This window comes from Leuciscus leuciscus, assembly GCF_965113295.1.
Source record: "Leuciscus leuciscus genome assembly, chromosome: 4".
NCBI classification, from domain to species: Eukaryota; Metazoa; Chordata; class Actinopteri; order Cypriniformes; family Leuciscidae; genus Leuciscus; species Leuciscus leuciscus.
Window position 1 is genome coordinate 17,577,994 of NC_138728.1, and position 21,386 is coordinate 17,599,379.

The following is a 21,386-nucleotide window of genomic DNA, read 5'->3' on the forward strand; positions in this document are numbered from 1 at the left end:
ACAATTTCGGTCAATAATCTGTAACGCAACATACGTGTCAACACAGGGAAGCCTCTGTCCAAATACACAGCCGTGCTAACTGGTTGCTAAGCACCTTCTCAGCGTTATTCAATGGTGACTAGCGGATCAAAACACATTTACGAGTCGGATCAGTACTTATATAAAGAATAACCCCCATGCACATTCATCCGATGCCTTTATAAACAGATTCAAGTGTCATTGTGCTGTAGATCATCTTCTGTATGAACTGATCTATGAGCTGAGCGGCTAACAGGCTAACCAGCAGCTAACACATACACACACACCCGACAATCATTCAGACAGTCCTCTTCCTGCCTTCACACACTCTTTTACACACAAATACTTTTATTCCGGGATCATCTATCCAGCACAGTGCGCATAAAAAGCAAATATCTGTTTCGATCACAGCCCAATTAGCTTCGGCGGCTACGGGGTTCCGCAAAACGGCCCGACGAAGATCGTGATGATGATGATGGTGGTGGTGTTGGGCTGAGTAAACACTGCCAGAGAGAAAGCCGTCCTCGTACACGGATCTGTGCACAATAGCCACCTCTGAGGCGCTCTTACCTGGTGCAGAGCGGTGAGTCCGTCCACATTGGCGTAGTTGATGTCCGCGCCGCGGTCGAGCATTCGCAGCACCTCCTCCGTATCGCCGCTCGAGCAGGCGGCCAGAAACACGGCGCCATCGTCGAACTTCACCTTCGTCTTCTTCTTCTTCAGGACGGGCGGCTCAAGGTCCGTCTCCGAGCCTATCCAGCGCTTCAACTGTTCGTTCCTTTTCTGCTTGGCGTCCGCCATCTTCATCCCCTCTAGCCTGGCGCTTCTTATCTGTCTCGAATGGAAGATATACTTTATACTGCCACTATCCCAACACAGCGCGCTGGGGCGTGGGAGGGGACGGCACGGCACGGGAGAGGGGAGGGGGGTTTAGGCTCACAAACCTGGTTACGCCGAGATATCGCGAGAGCAAGCGACGTCAGCCCCGGATCTGCAGCATAACGTCATCTTTATGGGGCAGTAAAGAAAAAAAAGGCTGTCTACAGTATATGCAAATATGTTTAGAGTTGACACGGGAAAAGCAGATACTATTGCAAAATAATAAAAACATAATCATAATAAAATAAAAATACAATTAACATAAAAGCAGAAAGGCAAGTATGTATTAAATTATTTATTATATATCATATATAATAAATATGTAATAATAAAATAAAATCCTGTTAGAGTAATTAGAGTAAAATTACTCTAATTACTACTAGGCTATTAGACGTAGGCCCATGTCATAATATAATTAAATATAAGTGAAGATGTCTGTATTACTCAGTTTTTATTTGACTCCAGTGGTTTGTATAATGAACTATTTTGCAGAATGTAAATAGTTCAGTGTCTTTTATGTTAATTTCCTTACATTAAGAAAACAAAAAACATTACACAGCAATGGAAAATAATAATAACACATACACATAATGTTTTCTCTTTGTCAATAATGTCTTCATATAAAGACAATACAATTTTCTTTGCCTAAGTAAGTTTTTAGTAATCTCAGTTGGTACAATTACATAATAACTGTCTATTTTATAATAGTATCTCACTATATGCAAGTGAAATGTAACCAAATATGTCTGTTCATCAACTCCCACCTTTAAAAAACCTTTTTAAGAAATGAAAAACACCTCAGCTAATAGGCCTAAGTGTGTTGCTCGTCCATTCATTTAAAGCTGTGATTTTATGTAAAACTGTATAGACTCATAGGAAATAAGAGGAAAAAATATTACTCAGCAATGACAAATGAAGTATTACAATCACCAATGTGAACATATGGCCATCAAGTCTTAATATACTACTCGTTAATAATGTTTACATGTGCAGACAACACACAATTCAGAGGAACTGATTACATAACGATGTTTGGACATACAAAAATAAAAATGTACTGTGATGGTAAAGTGATAGCATTAGATAGCAATACCACTGTATACTAAATAACACACACACACGCACACACACACACACACACATACATATATATGATATATATAAATAATTTTATAACATATATACACACACACATATTATGTAAACCAACTTTTATGTTAGATGCGATTAATCACGATTATGGCAATAGTTTAACATAAGCTTATATAACATCAGTGAAAATCGGGGAAAAAATTATATTTACATCTATATTGACACTTCTAATTTGTTCAATTTGCTTCCATCAGGTCTCTTCTTGCATTTTATGGTTTTATTGTCAGTGTTTATTTTTTATTATCTTCATTTAAATCAGTTTCTAAAGCACTTTGAGCTGCATGTCAGGCATTGATGAAAATGTAATAAAACTGAAATTATTACTAGTACATTAAAAAAATAATCAGTTGATCAATTATCTGGTTATTTAAAAAATAAATGGAGTGCAGATTGTTTTTGGACAGTAAAAATATGTCAGATATTCATACTGGTGAACTGTGAAAGTACAAATTGCATAAGCAATATCAAAACTGCTTACTATTTAATTTTACTTGTATATTTAATGTTCCTCAAATTATCATCCTTTTTACTTCCTTTTTTGGAATTTTTTTTTATATATCATGGTGATATCAAATATTAAACATCAACTGACTACTTTAAAAGCGCATTTTACCCCTGGAAGGCTTATAGAAGTTTCCTCATCTGGGTAATGGAGTTGACAGGAACCTTTTGACCCGCTCTACTGGGCCGGTAAAGAGTGTTATTTTTCTTTTGGCACTGTGGTGTGTTATTGTTGGCACAGGCCCATGTATGTGTGGTTTGAGCAGGTAGCTGGCAGAGCTAGTTCAGATGTTTGCCATCTCTCTTACTAACTATAATCATCATGATGAGCTTTATGACTTAAAGTGCAATAAGTGTCAATGTAATTGCTCAACTAATTTCAGTTGGACACGATCCAGGTGTGTACGTCATCACGGATTCGTGCAATGAAGAGACGAGCGTAAAACTTGTGTTTTGGTTCATCAGTACACGCTGATTAGACATCATGTCTAATTGAAATTGACACTTCTATACTTTTCACTAACAGCAGGACAGAAATTAGGATTTGAGGACATTTCTTTAATGAAATACTAATGTAAAGCACACCCATACGGCAATTTAAATGTATTTAAAATACATGCTAAATATATGTTGTAACAGCAAGGTTGGTCAAACTAAGCAAGAGATGTTCTTTGCTGCTTGACTAAACTCAGATCCAGCCCATATTTAATCTTTTGTGGACTTTTCAAGACAGGAGTCTTACTTTAATAGATTTCAGCACAATCAGCTGCTGGCAAGTGTAAGTGTGTGTGTGTATGTGTGTGAGTGTGTGTGTGTGAGTGTGTGTGTGTGTGTGTGTGTGTGTGTGTGTGTGTGTGTGTGTGTGTGTGTGTGTGTGTGTGTGTGGTGCGGGTGTTGATCTTTATAGTTGATTAGAAAATCATCTTTGGGCCAGAAACTCGTTCCAAGACAAATTCTCACTGTGCGCTGGATACGTCAGGTCCACTAGATTTACTGGTGCACCAAAATCAACTGCCTGTTTGAGAACCATGAGGAATCATGCCTTTAATTTCAGTCATCTGAATTGAATACAAATTATCCATCATGCAATATTCTTTTATAGGGAATTTGAACAAATTTATTACTTATAAAAAGGCTCACGTTACTTTAGTCATTCGATTATTTCATTCAACTTATCGGTGAACCCAAAGAAAAGTTATTATACAAAATATCTCATCGTTTCCAGTAAACTGTCGATCAAAAGGCCAATCTGGCTGATTTTAACCACACAATGACGGGAACTGGCCTCTGTAGTTGAGCAGGTGGAGAACTCAACTGTGATGTCCATCTGTAGGTACCACTCTGCCAATGTTCTCCATCCTTACCATCCTGATCCATGAGTCAAGATTTAAAAGAATATTCGGTAACACTTTATTTTGATGGTCCCTTTTGAAAGTGCTGTTGACTATAAGTAACTTTGCAACTATATGACAACTAACTCTCATTAGAGTATAAGTAGACTGTCTGCTTAATATCTGCAAACACTAACAAACACCAAACTCCAACAAACACTCTACTGACTATAAGCAATTTTGCAACAACATGTCAATTTAATCTAACCCTAACCCTAACCCTACCAGTCTACTAATACTCAACTAACACTCCAATGAGAGTTAGCAGACATGTAGGTACAACGTTATTTATAGTCAACAGAATGTGTTAATAAAGTGAAACCGAATATTCCAGTATCAATAAATGTTAGTTATTCAGCAGCATGTGTGGTATAATGTTCATTACCACAAAAAAGTATTTTTAAAAGTATGTTTTTTATTCATGTGCCCTTTTTTTCATGTGCGTTTACTGGCGCGAGGGCGGGACAATCGGTCACTGACATGAGATCGACCAATAGCAAACTACAATCATCCAATCAATTGGCCATTGACAAAATCAATCCCCGCCCTTACATTCTTTCTAGTTCCAGAAGCCATTTCACTCAGGTATACGTCACAATAGGGAAGAAAAGATTATCAAAACTTCAGTTTCATGCAATAAAAAAATATATTTTCAAATAATAATCAAGGTTACGTTGTGGCTCTTACAGTGGATGTGGAAGAAATATGAAGCTTACAATTTAAAAACAACTTTGCAAATAACTTTATACAGTCCATTTTTTTACACTACTTGTTATCTTGAAATTACGGTAACCACGTGAACGCAGCATGAATTTTTGTACAGTAATCAACATTATGCCACAAATGCTGTCGATTGAGCTTAACTCTAACCTTGGAATATTTCTTTAAGACACAAGCTAAGTCTCCTTAATCACATAAGCTCTACCATTTGTTTAACATTGGTCATATTGCCTCATATTGACTGTCATGTGACCCAACTGCATATCTCCATCCCTCGACCAACGCACTGTTTGGGTGTATCACCTTACAAATTTGTGGACAGTATTTACTTAACTGGCCTATTAATCAGCAGTATCTGGGAGTTGGTCTGATGTGTAACTAGCAGAACAGTACAAACACTGTCTGTACACTGGATTTGATTGTTTACAGGTGTGTTGACTCACAAAATGAGTCAAAAAGACAACATAGACCAGCAAAGTAAGCCATTTCAGGTAAACACTATAATGCAAACATCTCCCAGGGTTCTCACTCTTTTTGATCAATACATTTCCATGATTTTTCAATGACTTAAAAGCAATCTTCCTTGCCCAAACATGTAACATTTCATTCTGAAAATTGCACTGGTTTGGTTTTTTGTTTTGTGCAAAAGTGTGATTATGTGCAAATGTTCAAAAACATTTACATTACATGAATACGTGATTAGCCTGAAAATGTAAATCTTAAATGGGCATAAATTAGCAGCATGTTGTTGTCTCTAATTGGTCAGGCATGATAAATAGCATGCTATATTTTAACTCTTCACCATTGTCAAGGATCCAGCCACTCCACCAGCATCAGACCCTGCAACTCTGCCCACTCATTCAAACTGATTCCCCGAACCTGTCACTAATCACCTGGGACTTGCATATATACCCACACTCACCCACATGTAGTTGTCTCATCTCTACCATGTGCAAAGACTTCAGTGGCTTTCTTCCTTAAATCATCTTGCTGTTTGAAATGCAACCACAATGATTTCGCACGGATAAGGCAAAGATCGCATTCATTATTTCTCTGCTATCAGGCCATGCTCTCCAGTGGGCTAAAACCATTTGGGACCAAGCAGGCACTGTGACAAACACTTTAGATGCCTTCATCACTCACTCACTAAAACAAGGCAAATTTTCGGTGGCTGAGTAAACTGTGAAATTTTGTACGCTCTCCTCTGCTAGTGGATGGAATGACACTGCCCTTATCACTGCTTACCGACAGGGACTGCCACCTTCTTTGCGCAGTCGTCTCGCCATCTACGATGACAGCTTTAGTTGGGAAAACCTCATTCAACGATCCATCCGTGTTGCTCAACTCTTAACTGCCTGTTAGTTACCTGCCCTGCATTCTCCACCTGGTGCCACTGCCACAACCTGTTCAACATCCTCCAGCACCAGCCCCCCGAACCCACACAAGATATGACACCTTCTAATATGCTGATTTGCTGCTCAAGAAACATTTCTCAATATTATAAATGTTGAAAACGGTTGTGCTGCCTACTATTTTTGTGGAAATCACAATACAGGTTTACAGGATTCTTTGAATAGAAAGTTTAAAAGAACTGTATTTATTTGAAATATTTTGTAACATTTTAAATGTCTTTACAGTCACTTTTGATCAATTTATTGCATGAACTTTTGAACAGTAGTGTATATGCATATATTGCCTTACATCTTGATATTGAATACAGGCTTTGCTAAATACATAGAAATCTCTCTTATTCTAACTCTGTATTCCCATTGTTGTGTTGAGCTTTCTAGTAACACAGCTTTAAAAACCTGACTGCATGGGAAAGACCGTCTCATTACTCTTTGTTTAGCACACAGCTGTGTTCTCCACTCACCTCTCTGTCACTCTCTGTAACTGTTTCTGTCGAGGATAAACATGGTTTGATGGTGTATTTAGAGTGTAATGGAGTTTTCAAAAACGTTCTTCTACTGATTGACTGTAATACCTAATAAAATGAACTTTAATGTGGCAGAGGTTTGCTGGTGTTGTGGGATCCACATGGCCATACACCAAGGCTTTTTACGAGTGGTGCAGGCTAAAGCAAATATCAGTATTATTATTGTTTATACTTACAACTCCTAGTAACCCTATTACACTTCATATATAAGCCTATAACTCACCACACACCATTTGAGTAATAAGCTCAAATGATGCCTCAAATCATACAGTTTGTGTGCTGTTACTTAAGACTTATGATTTATCTGGCAGATGATTAAATGAATTAAAAAAATCTAACTTCCACTAAAGAAGGGGGTCTAGAGAACATGGCTGCGTCCAAAATCGAAAACTTCCCTACTATATGGTATGCGGAAAACAGTATGCCAAAAGAGTAGTATGTCCAAATATTCAAAAAACAGTAGGCAAAAAGTCCCCGGATGACCTACTACTTTCACTGAGATTCTGAAGCACGCGTTCAATGGACACTTTACTATCCCATGAAGCGATGGGAGGGGATTTATGAATGGCAGTGAGGCGACGCAACGGCAGTACATCCAAATTTTATTTATACCACCCATATTCAAACTATATTAAATATTTTTTTAATGATCATGAAGTAAATTTAAATTCAAATGTAGTACCAACTCAAGACAGTACACGATTTCAGATGCAGCGCAGAATATCATAGAAACTGTTTCAACCTAGAATCAGAACAATCAAGCAATCAACTAGCAATGCTCTAGCAACTATCCATATTGAATATCGCATTGACGGCTTGCAAATATTTATGTCAGATAGTCTGACTCTGAACAGACAAATTAACAGTCACTCATTCAAATTAAATGTTAAATCGCATCACATTTTTGCACCGATTATTGCCTAATAAATTTTGCTAAATCCTAGATCATAATTACAAAACATGACCGATCCATGGCAATTCTACCCATCACCCACCCACAGCTGTTCCAGAGATCCCTAAGACCTCCTTAGATCTTCCTATTGCATTATCCAAGAGTGTTGAGGCCAACTAAAATCTCATTGGATGATGCTTGACCAAATGACGGTATAAGCATATATTGCACAAGGTAACATTGCAGTCTTTCGTCTTGCTTGGAGTTGAAGTGCTTCTAAAGACTGCAAGCCAGACGTGCCACTGTATGCTATTCAGCTAATCTGTATGGAGCCATCAGTGCTAACTTTTATTTTACTGGCTAGGCCCTTTCCAAAATGAATTAGAGGCCAAAGGATGGCTAGAACATGAGTGAATGAGTGATCAAGTGTTGATCCCCACTCAGACAACAGCTGAGTCTAAACCCAGACCAGAAATAGGGTCGCTTTCTTCACTTAGCAGCATTTAAAGCTACAGTACAATTAATGACAGCCACTAAAGACTAAGTAAACACACATTGCCCCTCAATAGTCTTTAATTGGTTTGCAAACTTTCCACATGTGCTTTGAAAGGAATGCGATGCAGTCATCCATCTGAAGCAGCCTCTGAATTGGTAAACGCAATTTTTTTTAGCAAAGCCTGCTATGCAACAATCTAAGATCATCATGTCCCAAATTACACAATGACCTTATATTACGCACTATGTACTCTACCATCCAGTGTTTGAATTTTATAAGGTTATTTTGTCAAGCAGCATCAGGGTCTGATATCCACTCTCCTTCAGTTATGTAAGACAAGCTGTGATAGTCGAGTGCATGATTTATTCGATTTTTTTCACAGTTAAGTCTATTTGAAATGCGCTTTTTCTTGCTGGAATCATAAGTGTGAACACACTACTCGAACTATTTATACTACAAAATGGCACAAAATAATGCACAAGTATGCAAATTATGAGGCACCTATATTCTACACAGTATGCTATGCAATGATAGGCTATTTCAAGCATGTGGTGCCACTGAACATTAATGTGCATTCTTGTGCTAACATGAGCTAGCTATAAACATTTTTAAAACAAATTTTAAAGGGATAGTTTACCCAAAAATCTGTTATTCCCCCTTATGTCGTTTCAAAGCTACAACTCTTTCTAATACTAAACAGAAAAGATAATTTGAAGAATGTTTTAATTGTTTTTATCTTTGTAATGCTAACTTGCACTACATTATGTGTGCTGACAAATTTCAGAATTTCACTTAGTGTGTGAAATCAAGTCTGCGAAGCTAAAAGTGAATTCATTCATGTACTGTATAAAGTATTAGTTGAGCTCTCAGAAGGCAGTGGCAGAAATAGAAGTGGCAGCCTAAAACAGACATGGATAGAATAACCTTGTTTCATTGAGATGTGAGCTAATTATAGCGTATATCTGGAGGAGTGCAGTAATAGGCTTGCACTGCAAGGCCAAATGAGTCTCATTAAAAGTATGTATTTTTTAGTTTTCGCAAAGCTTCGCTTCAGTGAGGTTTTTTTTTTTTTTTTGTCTGTGAATGCTGATAACAGCATTGACATGTAGTTCTGCACATTTCTGATGAGGAAGCTCTTATGCCCACTCATTGCCATGGTTACCGTAGCTTGCGCAAACACTTAGAGAGTGCAGTGGGCAAAATGTGAACCAGCCACATCTATCATCTGTTCCATTAGCAATCATTCCTGCATTCACTCGAACGGTGCAGGCAAAGACAGCAGTAATTTGTGAAATCTAATGAGCTTCTGCTTAAGGGTGCCTCAGATATCAACAATAGCCATTTTGCACATTAGTGTATTCCTGCGTTATCGGCTTGGGATGATAAGTGGCACCAGTGCAGTGTGTTTAGAGTCTCTCTCGCTGAAGAGCTCTTAAACTCCTCTGATTGCTGCTACTTATCTCACGGGAAAAGACACGGCCATTTTGATGGATGCTTGGTAAAAAGCTCTTTCAAGCTTCAATCAGTGTTGTCTCAAGGGTCAGTGTGTATTGAAGTATGTATACAAACTTTTAGGAAAAAAGCTCATATGTTGCTAATCAGAAAATATGCAATGCAACAATGAAATTGTCCTTGTCTCTTAAAGGGTGGGGTTGACAGAAAGGACTCTCTGAGAGGTGAAGAGTCAGAGGTCATTGGGTCACTACACAGGAAACTGATCCTTCCTACAACCAGGTGTCATACTCTGTAACAAATCACTGGTGACAATAAACCGCTCACAATTACCTGGTTTATAACCTGGTAACCTTATGACTTTCTTAGCTATGCTGCCGAAATAATCTTAAGTTTTCAATGTGGCTTTCTTGACTTGTTTCCAGTAAAGTATTTAAAAATCTTTGAAACAAGAAAAATGTACTTGATTTGTAAATTAACTTAACATATTAAGTTCTTGATGTTTTCACGCATTGTATCTTGAATTTTTGTCTTACTGCACTGGCAGAATTTTTCACTTGTTTTTGGCCTGTTATTGGCCTATATATATATACTATAACGTATATTTAATATATTATAAAATATATATAAATATATAAATTATTATTTATTTATTATATACAAATATATTTTATATACTTTATTTAATAACAAATAGTATTATCATTATTATTATTGCTATTAAAAATGTAATTATTATATAGCAAATCATTGTACAGAAAAAAGACAGTAGAAAATGTGTATAGCCTATGAATTTCTGTTCATCTCAAAGTCATAAGTATAGACTGATTATTTCACAGGCAGAACTCAAAACTTTTTTGTGTGGAATAAACATCAGAGGGTCATCAGAATGTGGGCGGTCTGTAGGCATGTCGTCTGAGCCTGACATTCTCTGTGGTTAGGTTAGTAGGTTAGTTATTTTACTCACAACCACATGATTAGATTACAGTAACAGGTCTCCAGTTTTAAACACGAAACATGTGCAAGACTGTAACAGCTCTACCCTCCTACTCTAACTGCAGATATAAATAGAAAAGACTCTTCTTCCCTTATTTTACACCAGAGTTCCTGTCCTTCACATTCTAGAGCTGACATTCACTCACTCTTAACACACTGGAACCAAGCTTATACCTATAAACTCAGTAGTGGTCATTTATTGGATAATGTGGTAAGAGTCTGTGGTCAGTCTGTGTCTGTTGTTCATAATGTGCTGTGTTATAGTTTATGTGCATGCCAAATTTTCATTTTGTTCATGGGGAAGCATCACTCTTATTTTTGCTTATATACTTAAACCCAAAGTATACTTAGGTTTTTACGCAAACACTACAGTGTGTGTACAGTGTCGTTTGTGTACGTGATGTAAATTTCATAATCAGCCAATTATGTGCACAGCCTGTTTTTTAACCATGCGTACTCTGCACGCTTTTTTTAAAATGATGTTTTATAAACAAAGTTCGGGAGGAGCACGTTCAAATAATCAATCCAATCTACTCGTCATCAAACAATTATGTCTACCCTAATCAGCATGACAAGAAGTATATATATATCCACACTGTCAACTCACCTAATATTCCTTGACAGTTTTCCAGCATCCCTCCACCACCCCGACTCCTCACTCTTGGCTTAATCTTTTACAGCCAGGAATACGGGGGGAGTACTCTGGGTTCGGGCCGAATACCGAGCCCGGAGCCCTCTCCTCGGACAGCACGCCAAATACGCATTTATTCTATCTAACTTATTTGTAAGTGTGAACTAGTGAATTACAGATTTTTTTACTCAGATTAGTTGGTCCACAAGGTGGCAACACTGGCACGGGTTGTTGTTGTTTTACAGTTGAAAAATAATTGTAAGAGACGGATATTCAACAACAAACTACTGGAGGCGCAACAACAACAAACGGCCGTGTTTACGAACGCTTGTGTGAGGGGGGTAAAGAGATGCCCACAACTCTAGTAGAAATTAGTGCACAGACGTTTTTATTGGTTGTAACTTCTAGAGAGAAATAGCGCAGCCACTGGACAAAGATTCAACTTTCTAGTCCACATGTGTCAAGCGCATGTGTTCTTGCACGCTAACAAACAGAGTATGCTTTGAAAGGCCACTGTTAGACTGTACGCATACACTAAGCATTCGTATAAGCAAAGCAAACGTATACTTTGGACTTCAGAGTTAGGGATTTTTCAAAACCCCTAGAAGTATTACATTTTTAAACAAAACACGTCCCACAAGATTTGTGCTTTGGACATGAATATAACTAGAATACTGGTGGATGATAAATCAGCCGAAAAAATCTCAAATACTTACATTGAAGAAGTCATGTCCAGAGGCCAGAATATAATAGAAACTTCTTTCACTTGGGCAACAAGCATCACACTAGCAACTTAATTACTCTGGCCTAGGGATAACTACGGTGGCCGAGAGAGCTCAACACGCTACAACTGAAGAAAACCCATGCAAATAGAAAAAACACCAGTAAATTAAGAAAACAGCTTCATCAGTTTGACAACACATGCTACAAATACTCACAACGCAACCAAATACAGTAATGCGCTGTATGTTTCAAAGACACCCAAACAAGTGACGAACCTGGCTGGGACCACTTATTGTTCAATGTCTACTCATCAGTGGTAGTGTCGATGACCTGAAAGTTAGTTTTTTGTTTAGCTCAACATCCTGACCAAATGTGTGTTGTATTTGCAGCACGTTTCTGTATTTGGTTGCGTTGTGAGTATTTGCAGCATGTTTCTGTATTTGGTTGCGTTGTGAGTATTTGCAGCGCGTTTCTGTATTTGGTTGCGTTGTGAGTATTTGCAGCATGTTTCTGTATTTGGTTGCGTTGTGAGTATTTGCAGCACGTTTCTGTATTTGGTTGCGTTGTGAGTATTTGCAGCATGTTTCTGTATTTGGTTGCGTTGTGAGTATTTGCAGCACGTTAATGTATTTGGTTGCGTTGTGAGTATTTGCAGCGCGTTTCTGTATTTGGTTGCGTTATGAGTATTTGCAGAACGTTTCTGTATTTGGTTGCGTTGTGAGTATTTGCAGCACGTTTCTGTATTTGGTTGCGTTGTGAGTATTTGCAGCGTGTTTTCGTATTTGGTTGCGTTGTGAGTATTTGCAACGTGTTTTCGTATTTGGTTGCATTGTGAGTATTTGCAGCACGTTTCTGTATTTGGTTGCGTTGTGAGTATTTGCAGCGTGTTTTCGTATTTGGTTGCGTTGTGAGTATTTGCAGTGCGTTTCTGTATTTGGTTGCGTTGTGAGTATTTGCAGTGCGTTTCTGTATTTGGTTGCGTTGTGAGTATTTGCAGCATGTTTTCGTATTTGGTTGCATTGTGAGTATTTGCAGCGTGTTTTCGTATTTGGTTGCGTTGTGAGTATTTGCAGTGTGTTTCTGTATTTGGTTGCGTTGTGAGTATTTGCAGCACGTTTCTGTATTTGGTTGCGTTGTGAGTATTTGCAGCGTGTTTTCGTATTTGGTTGCGTTGTGAGTATTTGCAGTGTGTTTCTGTATTTGGTTGCGTTGTGAGGTTTTGCAGCATGTTTTCGTATTTGGTTGCATTGTGAGTATTTGCAGCACGTTTCTGTATTTGGTTGCGTTGTGAGTATTTGCAGCACGTTTCTGTATTTGGTTGCGTTGTGAGTATTTGTAGCGTGTTTCTGTATTTGGTTGCTTTGTGAGTATTGTATGTTGTCAAACTGAAGAAGGTGTTTTCTTAATTTGAAGGTGTTTTTTCTATCTGCATGTGTTTTCGTCAGTTGCAGTGTGTTGAGCTCTCTCGGCCACCATAGATAACTGTCCTTTGTTACTTTGGGCATAAGCACTAACTCTCCCAAGACAAATGGTCTACTGTTAGAACACAGCTAATTCTTGACTAAACTCACTCTGACCCAATGATTTTCGCAGGCGAGACAAACAGTCAGGCATGTCACAATAAGAGTGCATAAGGGAGTTTTAAGGACAGAGTTTAAATATAGAGTCACTTGGCTTAACTAGGTCAAGGTTGGTTGTGGTGGAAATTGCACAGTCTCATATGTCGAATCAGAACTAGAAAAGGTGAAGCAAAATGTAGGATAATAAAATCAAAGTCAAAAGGGCACAGTGTCAGGTCATCCAGGTCATCAACAGTGGGCAGTGAGTTCACTGCTTGTGTACGTGTTGCAGACTGACGCCTCTCAATCAGCAGTGGAATCTATCAGCAGTCTGTGACAAGTTCTGATCTGCTCCTGACTGCAGTATTGTGTGTATGTGTGTGTGACATGGCACTTGTAGAACCAGTCATTGTGCTACTCCTCGAACTCCCTCGGGCACTTCCACTGTCAGCACATCGTAAATCAGATGTGCAAACAAATGCACACATACAGATGCACATGCCAAAATATACAAACACATACATACGCCTTATGCAACACCATATAAATTGAGGTATATACGAGGCAACCACTTAATTATACACATCATATACTACAACAACAAAAACACAACTAACTCTAGTATTCACACAATGCACAAGAAATATAAACACAAGCTTCACCTTGAAGAGGTTTTACTGATTTATTGCCGACAATTAAATAAGATTTTTCCACTATAAGAAGTTCATTCTCTGTGTGTATGATTAAACTTCTGCACTTTATTTTATTAACATAGTTATTAATTAAGCTTGACTTCTCATCTGAAGACCAACATTTGTGAAATGTATTCCATATGAAAAGTTTTTAGGTCAAATTATCTACTTTTTGTCATTGGATGGTGATCTATAAACTTATTTTACGGATATTAAAAGGTCCTATAATATGTTTATTTGTTAAAGGGAGATTTGTGGAAAAGTAACACATTTAGATTTGCAGGTAAAGAAATATTGTTTTTATTTGAAGTAAAACGTTTAAGTTAGAACCCTGGCGTACAACCCCCTCAGAACTGTTTTTTTTAATTTTTTTTTTTATTAGATGTACATTAAAAACATCTTTACTATTTATCATAACCTAAGCCAATAGTCACAGTTATGTTCTGTTTCTCTGTCTTGTTTAGTTTTAGTCATAGTTTTCTTTGTCTCTTTTGCCTGAGTTCTACAGACCAATTATAGGTTTGTAAACATCCGGGATGCGCGCGCATCGTGGTTGCAGAAAGACCCGTTTAACAGCTGATCCTTACACGGATATGGATAAGAATAATACTAATAGCTCGATTTAAAACATTTTTTATATATATTTGAGTTTATATTTAATTTTCGGAATGTTCTCCGCATATTTTTTTGACCACTTTTGGTCCCGACATGCGCAGTAGAACCTGCGTGACGCCGTGTGACGTAGGGTGAGAATTCCCCTATTAATCTGTTGTCATGCGTTCTAATTAGTCCTCACCTGTTCCCTGTTCTTTTGATCATAATCCTCTACGTATTTAAGCCTTCAGTCTTCCTCAGTTCTTTGTGTTGTTAACGCTACTTTGGTTTGTATATAGTTCTCTGTTAATTAAAGTCTATTTCTTGTTTCATTCTGCATTACGCAGCATCATATGGATAAGAGCCAACCCATGACACCACTTGTATATTGCTATTATGACATCAATTCAATTGAAAATGTAGGCCTGTACATAATTCATGGAATTATAATGTAATCCAGATGTACACTGCTGTTCAAAAGTTTGGTGTCGGATTTTTTTTTTTTTTTGATGTTTCAGAAATATTCTTAAAATTAAAATGACCATTTTCTATTTTAATATTGTAAATATGTAAATTATTTCTGTGATAGCAAAGCTGTATTTTCAGCAGCCATTGCTGAAGTCTTCAGTGTCACATGAATCATTCTAATATGCTGATTTGGTGATCAAGAAACATTTTTCAGTATTATCAGTGTTGACAACAGTTGTGCTGCTTAATATGTTTGTGGACACATCATTTTTTTCAGGATTATTTGATGAATAGAAAGTTCAAAATAACAGCATTTATTTGAAATAGAATCATTACAAATGTATTAACTGACACTTTATTACAATTTGATGCATCATTGCTAAATAAATGTATTCATTTATATGTAAAAAGGCATGCACCAAATAACTCAACCAAATTGTCAAAATGCATAAAATTACATTTTGTAAACGTATGTGTCATTATTTTACAGTAATGACAACTTGATATTTAAATAGTATAGCAGATGTATTTAACATATTCTGCATCAGAACAGAATTCTAACATGATTTTAAATGTTGTTCCATAATTTTTCCTTAGACAATTGATTTTGATGTCTTGAGAGGACTAGTTGGGCTCATGTCTCTTTGAACTTATGTTCTAACTCTAAATAAACACCAATTATTAGGGTCAAATTGCAAAATCTTACAACAACAATTCTATCATAAAGCACCATGAACAATAATTCCATTCTCACAAATATGGTACGTTACTAATATCCGTTTTTGGACAGTATGTCTCCATGTCCATGTTACAGCCAAAAGAAGAGAGCAAACTGTACTTGTGAGGAACTCCGTGATGGTGGAAAAAATGAGAAACCACTAATAAACACAAACAAACATGACATGAGAAGCTAGCCCAAAGAGCAACCCAAGATAAACATTCAGATATATTTTAAGAGGGGCTATGACATCATCACGACAACCTCCAGTGGAGGGTAGGGGCTAAAAATAGCAGAGACGTCAACGCACTGGTACATATATGTCCATGAGCGAAGTACGGCATTCCAGAGATAACAGCAGATGGCTAGCAGATTCTGCCCTCTTCTCGGGAAACAATAACAGCCCGCACACACACTTCAGACAAGAGCATCCTTAGGCCCAAGGTGTAGTTGCTCACAAACACACAAAAGCTTGCATAATACGGTCTCCAGACAGAAGGGGGGGGGACTTTTTATGTTTTCGCTGTGTATATGAAGCACTTCAAAGGTCCTGGTGGAAAAAGTGTGTCAGAATCCTTGAAAGCACTATAGCTTGGCAACTGTAGTCAAATGCACGTTCTCTTTGTCTGAAGCCTTATTATGGACAGACCCTGTTATGGTGGCAAATAGTTTTGGACACAGTTGAACTACACTTAAAGTCTCCTCTGTTGACATATAAACATGAAACAGGAAGTTGAGTTTTTATATAGCCAATAGCCATTCGTTTATGCCACGGTCATGAACACTGCTTTGCAAATTATAATGCTAGTTGAAGGCAGGAACTTTTACAGGAAGAACATTGTCATTTTAGAGAGAATTTAAATGGACAAAAATATGTACATTTGAAATATGCCACTCATCTACTCACTTTAACCGTGTAACGGCCTATCAAACTTGCTCACTGCAGGCTAACTATTCCATATCCCAGATTTATGCTAAATTATCATGACTTAACTTATCAAGCAAGACACATTCACATTTGTTGATAGTCTTGTTTTCACGCCATTCAGCTTTCAGAGCTGAAATATAACTGTTCTGCAGAAACTGCTGTGCTGTTCTGATCTTTTGCAATGAGGGGAAAGTCATTTCACAATCACTTCCCTATATAAAAGTGCACCTGCTGACCCTGGTCCGGTGCTGCTGCGTTATGCCTGAACTGTAGCCATTTATGGTTTTATTACTGACATGCTCTTCCTAAACTCAAGCCATTTTTGCAAATGAGCCAGAACCACTGTGTTAGGCAGGCACTCCGAGAAACATTGACAATTGACCATGAAACTTAAAGGGATAGTTCACGTAAAAATAAAAATCCTGTCATCATTTAATCACCTTCCATACAAAACCCGTAGGACTGACCTTCTTCTGAGGAACACAAAAGAAGAAATTTGCAATGCATACAATAGCTTTAAAGTACAGAGTGAGGGACATGGTCATTTTTAAAACTTCTGCATTCTTTGTGAGTTTCTCGGATGAACACAAAACTGTTGTTAGCGAAAGCAAACGTTCAAGGGAGAATGACAACATGAGCAGATGCAAAACAATTGAAATATATATATATTTTTTTTTTATATATAATATTTTCTTTCTTCATTATGCATCTTTGGAGGCTCCAAAAAAAAAAAAAAAAAGTTATAGAGGAATTTTAGTGGTTATTCATGATTAATGGTCTTAATCAAGACAGTCTAAATGATTCATTCAGGAATCAGGCCTCAACTGACTCAAAAATCCCCTTATAGCGATAAACAGCGAACTTGAGGATAAAGATTACCCATGAATTGCGACTTAAATTTCAGTTTGTTTATCCCACAAAGCTACTGAATCGCTCCAGAAGACTTGTAATGCAGAGCAGGAGTCAAATGGATCAATTTTATGATACTTTGTTACAATCTTGATCAGCATTATTACAAGAATACATTGCTCTAGTAGATATATCTGTTTAGTCTTTCTGCCACTTTAGCTAATGGAGCGTTATGGTTCTTCTGCGGCCAGGGCCATGTATGTGTGTTAACGCACCTCCTCTCCCGTAAGTCATCATTTCATGAGTTTCTCTAATGTGCATGATGAGATTCCCAAAGCTTACTGGGCCTCTCCTCAGAGAAATAAGTGGGAGAGAGCGAGAAAGTGGAAGGAAAAAAAGACAGTCGACATCATCCATCCTGACCTTTTAAGGAGAGCTCCTGCGGAGTCTATGAGGAGCTGCCCCAGTTTCACACATGCTTGCTATAATTACTGAAAAAGGGATATGCTGCATAAAACAGACAGCTGAAAAGTAGATTTTAAATGGATAAAAAATTGTCGCATGTGTATTCATACAAAAGAAATAAAAATCACATGGTCAATTCTTCAATCAGGGTCTTAAAGGAACCGTTTTAAAGGAACAGTCTCCTTTTTATTACTTTTTTCTATAGAATACAGGTTTATATGAACATAATTTCAGTAAACAATGACAGACAAATAACAGAATATTCTATTCTATTCTATTCCACTCTTTTTTTGTCTTGCATTCAGTCTTTGCACAGATAAACCTGGTGTCACATGACAAGTTTGATCATAAGCTTTAGCAGTGGGTAGGTTATTGTGAATTTAGAGGGGGTCATATGAATCATAATGCTTCCACAGTCCACTGCACTGCTGCCCATCAGATAAACAGCATTGAAATGACTCAACTGAGAAACCAGGGGCCTCATTTATAACCGTTGCGTACGCACAAAACAGGCCCTGAAAGAGGTGTACGCCACTTCCGACGCACAAGTTGTGATTTATAATAACAAACTTGACGGAAAAAACTCGGACCCATGCGTACGAACATTTTGGTGACGGAGCAGTTTGGCGACACCGATGGTGAGCTGAATGACAGATGAAGGAAAACCACTTCATTATGAGTCCTAATCATAAATACAGTGCATGTTCACAATAACAGTTTAAATAAATTAAATAATGATTTAAACTATGCTTTAGGCTACATCTGATATACACATTTAGATTAAATATGCCATTCTCATTAATGGAGTTAAGCACTTAAATTACATGAAATCATTACCAAGAAGTTACAACATTTTTTATATTATAATAAATATAAATATTTGTAGTGGATGCGATGCTTTTGAACATTTTTCCTGTGGCATGCTGTGCTTTAATGTTTTAACTAGAGCGAGGATTGCTTAGCGCATGATATGGTCTAAGGAAATATTTTCGCGCAAATAATGATCAATAATGCACAATAAGGCCTATCTGTTTATAGAAATATAAAAAAAATAAAAATAATATTTGGCCAGTGGAAAAGATTGAGAAAAACTTTCTCTGAAATGTATTTTATACTATTTTGCTTTATTATTAAAAAACAAGGCAAGGATAGGCAACTAAATTATTTTTAGCAATGTAATGTGACGGCACATCTATATCTCATATTTTCCAAATGTCTTGTACCGTTAAACATGTTATCACGTGGATGAATATGCATATGCAAATGATATTCAGATGAGGATATGCATAGTAAAACTAGGCTCTGTAAGCTCCATATATGGTTATTTCGGGGAGGAGTCGGGGTGGAGACACATGTGTGCACAATCTTCCGCTGACTGGGATTTATAAAGGGAATTCAGCGCAGGTTCTGGCATACGCACGGTTTTATAAGTCTGAATATGTTTTTGCGTACGCCATTTTTGGCTTTCTGGCGCACGCACACTTCTATTAAGGATCCTACGCACAGTTTTCTCACAGTAAATGAGACCCCAGGGGCCTCATGTACAAAGACTTGCGTTGAATTTAAAAAAACTGCGTTGAATTAAAAAACACTGATGTATGAATCTCTGCGTACGAAGGATCCCACGCATATTCTCTTTGTACATCCCAATTAATGTAAAATTGAGCGCACATGCACGAGCACAACGCCCCACCCAGTCTCCACCCAGTCTCCAATCAATTTAAATATGGTAATGAGTCCACTTTGGCAAAAGAAAGCAGTAAGAAAATGGCTAAAGCAAGCGGCAAGAAACGAAACTTTACAGAAAGTGAATTGGAGGTGCTACTATTGGAGGTAGAAACGAGAAAAAAAAAATGTATTTGGAACTTTGTCCTCCGGAATTAATAACAAAAGGAAAAAATATGAGTGGGAGAGTTTGGCTGATGCTGTCAATGCGGTATTATTATTATTATTATTATATAAATTATATATATATATACTGTATATATATATATATATATATATATATATATATATAATTTTATATTATATTTGATATTAATTCATATTTAATATTTAACATTTAATATTTTTATTAATATTATATTATATTTGATATTATTTGATATTATTTTATTTTATTTTATTTTATTTTATTTATAGACTAAGGGTTGTATCAATTTGCATATGCTTTTATATGTTCTTACTTAATTGCACAATTGATAGAATATTCCCATAAGGCTCGTGTGACAATATATGTCAATTATTTTATAAATTGCAAATGAATAGCAATGCTTCCCACAGGTGGTGGTGCGATAAGACTTGTAGAACAATTCGTTGTGTAATGTTTGCAACTTCACTTCATTGCCTGTAAGAGTTGCCAACGGACAAAAACAATGAGAAATGTACGTACGCCAGACATGAAATTGGCGTGGAGGAACGCACATTCTCGCGTTAATTTCACAGTTAGTACATCCCACCGTGAGCGTGAAAGCTGGCGTAAAGTTTTTGTGCGTACGCAAGATTGATACATGAGGCCCCAGGTGACGTAAAACTGGAGCCATTTTTTTCATCTTGCTCTTGAAGGCTATGTATTGGGTTTGCTGTTATCCCTTACAAAAGAATACTTCAAATTAATTTTATTAGGTATACTTAAGTGAAGTTCATGTATATTTCTATGTATGCTTTATGTAGTCAGTATACTAATATCAGTGTACTAGTAGTAGTATACTTGTAAGTGTAGCCTACTATTTTTAAATTGGGACTAAATTGGCCCACTTCTTATTGAATAAACGTATACTTTGTATATTTTTACTTTGAGCACACAACTAGTTTGAAACTACATTTTTCGTTTGTACTGCAAACATACTATATTTGTAGCACATTTTTAGTTTATGAAAGTACACTTTGAAGTATACTTTAAGTAAACTACTAGTTTAGTAGTTTTATACTGCAAGTAAACTTGTAAGTGTTCTTTAAGTGAACTTAACATCATACTTATGAAAACACAAACACTTTTGTTTAGCTATGCATTTACTGAATGAGCACTGTGCCGCTGTTCGTCCGACTGTACTGTATTGTATTTCATTTTATTTTTCTAAACTGTTTTAATTATTCTTGTTTCTTTTTATTATTTTAATTTCTTCTATGTAAAGCACTTTGAATTGCCATTGTGTATGAAATGTGCTATATAAATAAACTTGCCTTGCCTTGCCTTGCCTTACTTAAAGTTTACTATTTAAATATTATTTTGCACTTTAAATATGGTCCTATTTAGGTACTCATTTCTATACTTGAAAGATAGCCTAAATTTAACTGTACATTAACTGAACAGTAATCCAACAGAA

The 21,386-nt window shown here is 36.9% G+C and overlaps 1 protein-coding gene across 5 annotated transcripts in view; it reads right to left on the minus strand.

Annotated features, from left to right (window-relative positions):
* The window catches only part of ppp1r12a (protein phosphatase 1, regulatory subunit 12A), a 59,130-nt gene extending 58,193 nt beyond the window's left edge, over positions 1-937 (minus strand). For 4 of the 5 annotated variants that reach the window (XM_082168201.1, XM_082168200.1, XM_082168198.1 and 1 more), the window contains exon 1: positions 589-936. In XM_082168201.1, coding sequence (XP_082024327.1) covers positions 589-825 — 237 coding nt within the window. In that variant the 5' untranslated portion in view covers positions 826-936. Of the gene's footprint in view, positions 1-588 lie in introns of all 5 variants that reach the window. The other variant, XM_082168199.1, reaches the window with a different exon arrangement.
* Positions 938-21,386: the final 20,449 nt, after the last annotated feature.